Raw genomic sequence first — 8,321 nt, 5'->3', positions numbered from 1 at the left:
TTTGTTGTAGGATTATTTGCTTTTGTTCTACAATGTTGACGCCAAAGCTTCTGTGTATGTGTTACTCATTCAGAGACTGCTGCTGGGGGCGCTGTTGCATTACAGTGAATGGAAATTTACGGGCTCATCAGTGATGAAATGCAGTACTGCAGTCTACAGGTCCAGGAGGTTCCCAAAGTTCTAGCATTTAGAACCCTATTCACTACTTTATTAATCCCCAGTATTGTGCACAAATAACAACTACAATTATTGTACATTTATAGATAAATACAAATATATTCAGTTAAATCAAGTCTTAAATAATAGATACAGTATCCAATATGAAGGAGGGAAGAAGGTGATGAGATAATGAATGAGTGTAAAATGAAGTGAGAGCAAAGGAGAGGGTCTGGTGATCAGGGAGTGTATGGGGACCGGGGCAAGGAATAAGGAAGTGGATGAGGAAGAAACAGGAAAGAGAAGGGTAAGTGGGCAAGGAAGTAGATGGTGGTGAATGTCAATAAAGAGGTGCAGCTGAGGAGTAAATAGGAGAAAGGGGCAGGGGAGAAGTGAAGGAAGGAGAGAGACAGGGGGTCAGCGAATGAAAGGTGAAGAGGGGCTGGTAAAGAGAGTGTACATGGAGAAGGACAGATGAGAGAGAGTTAAGGGAGAGGATCAGGTAAGAAGAGAGTAGGGGAAGTGGGGCAGATAAAAGGAGAGGAAGGTGGGCAGATGAGAGTGGAGGGTATGATGGGCAGATGAGAGTGGAGGGTATGATGGGCAGATGAGAGTGGAGGGTATGATGGGCAGATGAGAGTGGGGGGGGGGCAGATGAGAGTGGGGGATAGGGACAGATAAGAGTAGGGGAGGGGGCAGAACAGAAGGAAAGGGACATGTAAGGATAGAGTGGAATGTGGGAGGCAGGTAAGATAGCAAAGGCATAGTGGTAGATGAGAACGTGAAGAGAGAGGGACGGGTAAAGACAGAGCGGAGAGAGAGAGAGTGGCAGATGAGAGGAGGGAGAAGGGAAGGGGCAGATCATAGTGGAGGGTATGAGGGGCAGATCGGAAGAGAGTGGAGGGAGAGGGGCAGATTACAGTGGAAGGAGAGGGGCTGATGAGAGTTGAAGGTAGGGGGCAGATGAGAGTGGGGGAGTGGGTCAGATGAGAGAGGAGAAGGAGAGGCGTGGATGAAGGGAGCAGGTGAGATAGCAAAGGGAAAGGGGTACATGAGAGGGAGAGGTGCAAAAAAGAGAAAGTGAAGGGAGAGTGACAGATGACAGAGAGTGGAAGGAGAAGGGAAGATGGGAGTGAATGGAGGGAGAGGGGAAGGTAAGGAGAGAGTGGAGAGAGAGGGGCAGATAAAAGAGAGTGGAGGGAGAGGGGAAGGTAAGGAGAAAGTGGAGAGAGAGGGGCAGATGAAATAGAGTGGAGGGAGAGGGGCAGGTAAGAAGAGTGTGGAGAGAGAGGGGCAGATGAAAGACAGTGGAGGAAGAGGGGAAGGTAAGGAGAGAGTGGAGAGAGAGGGGCAGATGAAATAGAGTGGAGGGAGAGGGGCAGGTAAGGAGAGTGTGGCGAGAGAGGGGCAGATGAAAGACAGTGGAGGGAGAGGGGCAGGTAAGGAGAGTGTGGAGAGAGAGGGGCAGATGAAAGACAGTGGAGGAAGAGGGGAAGGTAAGGAGAGAATGGAGAGAGAGGGGCAGATGAAATAGAGTGGAGGGAGAGGGGCAGGTAAGGAGAGTGTGGAGAGAGAGGGGCAGATGAAAGCCAGTGGAGGGAGAGGTAAGCAGGTAGATGAAGGCATAAGGCGCAGGTGACAATGGGGTAGAAGGGCGAGCAGTAGGCGAGCAGGCAGTGCATTGGGGGGGTTATGAGGAAGAGGTCATAGTGTGAGAGGGGAAGGAGGACAGCGATCTCCGGGGCAGGTGAGGAGAGGTGTGCTGTTCCCCTTAGTTGTATATGTTGTTATTCTACTGTTTACATAACTGTATTTTGTTCTACCTCCATTATATGTGATATATTGGGGCTATGCTGGTCAGTATGCACATGCGCTCCCTCTGCTTGTTTTATAAGTTTTTTCTATGTGGGAGTGGTTTTGGAGCCCTGTCCCTGGTTATTTCCTGTGGCAGCCATCTTCGGTTGCCTGTAACTGGGAACACACGTGTTTTGGGCTACAGAAGCATCAAATTCTGACCAGCAGCTCAGATCTCCGTATTACAGAAGCGTATATCATCTTCAAGACTCATCACTTACCAGCATCAACAATCTCAGAGCCACACAACACTGTATCTGTGACTATCGCTGTATCTGAGGTAATAAACCAAGTCTTGCTTCACATCACTGATTACTGCATCTTATCTACTGCATCTGAGCTCTGGTCCTGTCTGCTCCACATTCTGGATACGAAGGTAGGAAAGTTTCCCAGTTACTATCTTCTAGTCAGTTACACCTTCAATCGCCTTGTGTGGGGACAGAACAAGAGGAGTGACAGGGCTGCCAGTCCCCTCCTGCCATGTCTGGCTCTGCCTGGAGGAGGAGGAGCGGAGCTGTGAGGAGAGGATGCAGCTGCTCATCCAGTGCATGTGTTTGGTAGCTCAGCCGCGGCGGCTGGAGGAGATCTGAGGGAGCAGGGCAGGAGCCCGGGACGTGGAGCCCCTGCAGGGAGGTTACACCGGTGATAATGCTGCTGCTGCTGGGGATGACATCTTGGCGGGCGGACATGCTGCTCCTGACCTGGATGCTGCTCGGCAGAGGTAGGAGACATCGCTCATCACTTACTTTCTCCAAGTGGCGGCTGAGCGGGATGTGATCGGAGCTGTGGCTCAGGCTGGACCTGGCTTCTAGTTGTGTCACCCTGTGGTGCTGCTGTCTGCAGGGTGACAGGGGGAGCTGTGGGGGGCGCTGGAGCTGCAGGGGGCAATCACCTGTTGGAATTCTGAGAGGACATGGAACAATGGGGGAAATCAAGTGAAGTGCCAGGAGACAGGAGGACAACTCTCATCAGGCACCTGACTACTACAGCCACTTGTTAGTATTGATGGAGCAAGTTCATAGGGTCAGGCAAAGGTTGTGGCCAGCATGATAGGACCCTGACCTAGGCTCAGGCAGAATGTGTGAGGATGGCAATGGGGATGTGCCAGCTAGTAGGGAATGTGGTGAGGCTGGCATGATCACCAGGGGCTGTGAGACAACGCTGCTTATTTGGGTAGAGAGAACCATGTCCTTTCTGCCTGCTCGCCCATCTCTGGCAGAAGCATGGCTTGTCACACAGAGACCTCACAGTTGGCTTCAAAATCTAGCAGCGGTGTCTAGTTATTTGGCCATTCTGTGTAACAGATCTCATTGCTTGTAGCAGAGGAGGCTTTAACCCTCTCCGCTGCCTCAGACAGCCCCAGCTTCATACAAGTGCATATCTCCAGCCTTTCCTCAGCTTCCATGTATGGAAGTATACAATAACCCAAAGGTCCATAACTCTATATTCTGTCTGCATATGCCAGCTTCCAGATCCAGAACTCAGTACAGAGACATTGGGGCCTAGGGACCTAAGGTTTGTTGTGGAACAACTTCTGGTCTTGCTGGGATCACCTTGCTGGTGCTGGACCTATGTGTAGACCATTGGGGGAGTTCAGGGGCTGCCAGGTACCAACCTAATAAAACTGTTGTCAGATTTTGCTTTGCCTTCTATTACTTTGCACATCAATAAAAAAGCAGCAAGATTAAACCTGTCTTCTTGAGGAACGTCAGAGAGAGGGATGAAATCTAGTTTAGTGCGATATTGACACTGGAATGAATATATAACAGGGTTACCTCTCCCAATTTAAGTCTCTGCTTTGTTGTGGATGGAATTTAATATCGTAAATCTATAACTTCCATATGTAAAATTAATAGCAGCACTGATATTGTAAATGCTGGAATTGGGGGGGCTAGGCTTGTGCTGCGTTGTACCCCATACAGTAAACTATACCTGAGATCACACTAGTTGTGACACTATTGGACTGTATGACTGGTTAGGAGCTGCTGGGGGTCAGATAAGTTCAGCGTAAACTTGCGTTACTACAAGCATTCTTTCCCAACCAGGGGTCCATAAACTCTGATCAGGGGTGCTCCAAAACACAGCACCTGTAGATACATACGCAACATATTCTAGAACGGGCCAATAATTTATAGATCCTTTACCCTCCCTTGCGCTTCTTTGAGGCAGGAAGTACATTGGGGGTCCTTGGGAGTGAACATTGTTTCAGGGATTTCCTTTACAGTAATAAGGTTGAGAATCACGGCTGTACAGGTAGTATACAAGGTTTGGCATCACTGTTTATCTTGTGATGCTCTGCCATCCCCTTGAGAAGGAAGGGATTCCAGCTCTGCTTTGAATTCAGCATGAAATCACTTTACAGCACACCCCCTCCAGCTCGAGGCATAGAGTTAGTTCATCCAGGATGCTGGCATCTATTCATGGATCTGGTCTAATTCCTGCATATCCCAGTCTCAAGCTCTGCGATGTATTCAGCACCTCCGCGCTTTCACAAATAGGCTGCGAAGGTCAGACGGTCTGCTCTGTGCTTCCCGAGCGGATGCAGAGATCTCCAAGCTCCTATTAATAACTGGTGCATCTCTAGAAAGACCTAATGTGCCCACGGATCTACCGCCAGGAAAGAAGGTGGAGGAGGAGAAATCGCTGCTAAAATATGCCTGTTGTATTCATTCAGATGTTTAGTAGTGTCAATCATTCCTATCTGAAGCAGCAGTTTCTGTATCTCCTCTGCTCTCCTTTTCTCTCTGATCAATCTTCCTAAGCCTCCATGTCAGTCTATTTATGGAGCTTGTGCTCATACGGTAAAGACCGCGCCATTCCAGACTGGGAGACGGGCAGGTTAGATATTTCATGTATCCAGTCCTGTCTATATATACCATTTATTAATGATACCGTGCCACACTGGACCATGGCAACAAACTGGGTGTTTGCCCAAGTTTTGCAGAAAAGACAGTTTCCAACTTTGGACAAGGATGCCCTGCGGTAGGGAGCATAAGACATAGCTAGTAATAAGGCTCCCTAAAAGAAACTGTCATAACAACCTGCTTACTTTGCTCCCCATGAGATTCTAGACAGGTCATGAAGAAAACTCTTCTCTGGCCAGTATCTCATTGTTCGTTTTTCTCTAGGATACTTTCCCTCTCTTTTCTGTTGTACTCTCTTATTCTCCTATCCCTCTCCAGACATCTGCTGTCTGAAAAAAATCTGCTCAATGCCCCTGCACCCCACCATGAGAAAGCTGCTCTGAATGACAGCTGCTAAGTGATACTTAGGTTATGTCCCTGTCCATTGTGCTGTAAGGATGTGGGTAAGGAAGGCTCATGAAGCCTTCTATAGAATGACAGCAAGCAGAGATCTAGAAAACTGTAAGGAATTGATATAAAAAGTATATTAGAAAATTGTATAACTTTTCTAAACATGGATAAAACATGGATAGGTATAATTTTTCTGAGAGTCAGGGCTATATTTGTGATCAGAGATAGAATGGAACATCATAGTTACACCCCTGATAGTCAAGGTCAGTGAAGTGATTAATGGTAACCTCCCTGGTGGTCTAGGGATATGAACATGGTAATAATTACATCCCTGGTGGTCTGTGGCAATATTTAACCTAGTCAGCCTAGAAACCTTTTCATCTGTACAAGAGAGGAGGTTAGAGATGTAGAGAGACTGGGCCCATCTGACATAGGATTGGTAGTGTCTGCCCTGGTGCACCTGCAAATCTGATGTGAATAGCCAAAATTGGGAGAAAATGTAGTTGCTAGAGGTTACAGCATATTATCAGATCTCAAGTATAGGAGGTAAAACTATCATCTTCTTCATTCACTTTCGTGGTAGAATTGGTGCGCTGTTGTCTGAGCAGGTTGTTTGCATGTGTGCATCTCAGTTTATGTATCATTAGTATAATGTGTTACTCAGACGAAGCTGCACTCCATTAGTAGTGGAAATACTAACGCTCTATGAAAGCCGCTCAGTAGATGATGGAGTGAATGTGCTCCATGCACTGGAATGGCTGCACCGGATTCTGGCTAGTCCCTATATCACACAATGGCCTCCATAGTCAAGTGTTTTTCAGAGTGTCATAAACATGGGGCTTCACAATTCCATTTACTTCCCTGATTTGCATTCACTTTACGATTCTCTGCCGTTTTGTTTCTGTTTAATTGGATTTCATGCAGTAGGTGGAAATTTGAAGGGCTCAATGGAAATGAATGGAAGCCGTTGGTGGCCGCTCTGTGTGACAGCACTGAAATCCAGGCTATTAGGGACTTCATAAGTTTGGAGGTGTTTGGACAAATTTTACTTGTTTTTGTTTGGTAACTGGCTGCAAATTTCCATGTTGCATGGATTTCACAAAGAGAATAGAATATCTATAAATTGATTATTGCCGCTCAAACTCATGCAAGAGCATTGAAATGCGGTACCAGAACCAACCGATGGACAGGTCATTGTTTCTCGACAAATCAGCTAAGACTTTCGGAGCTTGTGCAACCACTTGTAAGCTATGCAGCAACAGCTGTCTAGTCATAGTGTATTTGCTATTCTCCTTCATCTCGAGTTATTTAAGTGAACTGGTGAATAAAATCTATTGTTTTGTCTTTACCTTTGGCTTTTTTTTAACTCTATAGATATTTTTTATAATGATAATTATGGATGATGGATAATAGTCAAGCAAACTACCCCTTCCCTCCATATATGTGATAAATTAAATTTGACATAACAGAAGCATACTATAGTCCCATTACACGTACCAGATTGACCCCTTAATGTCACGTTCCATATAGTTCATGCACAGAATTCAGAATTGTGACAATGTCAGATATAAAGAGCTTTCCCATCGTCTCTGTGGTCATTGTTCCTGTCAATCATAGAGACGCATTCTCTCAGCACAGATATATTACATAAAAGAGATTATCAGAAAAAGCCGCATTTTGTCTGTAACACATGAACAGAATAAAAGCCTAGAAATGATCAGTGAGAAGGTTAATACGCAAGTCTACAGGAACGCTGATACCAGTGTTTTAAATGCCACGCATTAGCAAGCTGTACAAACAGACGCTTTTAGGAGTCGATGAGGGTAAGAAAAACTAATAATAACATCACCGTCTGCTAAGTGAGCTCCATTGTGACTGCTGAGGGATGAGGAAAAGCTAAAGCTGGAGCTGTGTGTACTACAGATGGTACAGGGGTTCGGGATGCAATGCTATTTATGCCATTACAAGTAATGGAATGGCATGGAATGCTGGATAAGGTCTTATTCACACAGGCGTGTCCGATGCACGTCCCAAAAAAAATGCATCCATTTTTAGTCCATTGCTTGTCATTATTGTATTCAGATCTGTTTTTTTTTTCACGTCCGTATGACAATGGTTTATTTGTTTTTTTTTTATCACATCCTCAAAATGAAATGAATGGTTTGCAAAACACCTGATTCCTTAGCATCATCTGAGAAAAAACTCGTAAATTATCCATGCGCCATCCTGTTTTTTTTCTCTATTGCAAACATGCAAAAATAGTGGGTGCTCCAATTTTTATTGGCGGACTGCAGGTTAGTGGAAAAAACAATAAAGGGTTAGTATACTGAAGAAGACAAATGAGCCCTAACACTTATGTGTTAGGGCATTGTGAATTGGTCGTAGCTACTGTATTTTAGGATGATAATAAGATTATTTAGTTACACTTATACAAGACTGAGCTGTCACGTTATGTAGGTGGTGAAAGAACTGAAGAAGACATACATGAGAATGTGAATATTGTAAAAACACCCCCAGGGTATTTGTTGGCCTCCCTATTAGACTATTACCAGGCCAGCTTTGAAGATAACCCCATTGTAGAAGATGCTATATTGAGTTCCATAGAAGGAATAAAGGATGATGGACTTTGCTGTCTTGGGTGTGACATAAAAAATAATATGTGAACCCCAATTACAGAACACCAAAACACAATCCTATTCCTACCGGGAGGAAACATGTCGTGCCCCTTGGTGAAAGGAAATTGATGCTGTCACTCAGAGGCTCTGATCTGACTCTTTCTTTTTTTGCTTAACATTTCATCCAGCTTTTCTCTCCATTGTAAAGAATTGTAGGCAGAATGTGTCAAAAATAGACAAGAAACGGAAAGAGAGATAAAACGCGGCATCAGATCAAATAAGGGAAATGGGCAACAAGGAGAGAGCAATGATGAAAAGGAGGGGACGGGGACAGGAAATGGAGTTGCAGACTGGAGCAGCTTAAAGAGCCGCGGAGGGAGAAAGGTAGACTGTACAGGTAATAGAAAGGCAGGGAGGAGATGAGACAGCAAGAGACGGATGC

The 8,321-nt window shown here is 45.5% G+C and overlaps 1 protein-coding gene across 2 annotated transcripts in view; it reads left to right on the top strand.

Annotated features, from left to right (window-relative positions):
- The first annotated feature begins 2,464 nt into the window (after nucleotides 1-2,464).
- KIRREL3 (kirre like nephrin family adhesion molecule 3) overlaps nucleotides 2,465-8,321 on the top strand; it is a 535,939-nt gene continuing 530,082 nt past the window's right edge. Inside the window, exon 1 of one of the 2 annotated variants that reach the window (XM_072156677.1) lies at nucleotides 2,465-2,731. In XM_072156677.1, coding sequence (XP_072012778.1) covers nucleotides 2,659-2,731 — 73 coding nt within the window. In that variant the 5' untranslated portion in view covers nucleotides 2,465-2,658. The remainder of the gene's footprint in view (nucleotides 2,732-8,321) is intronic. The other variant, XM_072156678.1, reaches the window with a different exon arrangement.

The sequence above is a fragment of the Engystomops pustulosus genome, chromosome 6 (assembly GCF_040894005.1).
Source record: "Engystomops pustulosus chromosome 6, aEngPut4.maternal, whole genome shotgun sequence".
NCBI classification, from domain to species: domain Eukaryota; kingdom Metazoa; phylum Chordata; class Amphibia; order Anura; family Leptodactylidae; genus Engystomops; species Engystomops pustulosus.
Note: the sequence above shows the minus strand (reverse complement) of the source record. Positions and strands in the feature narration are given on the sequence as shown.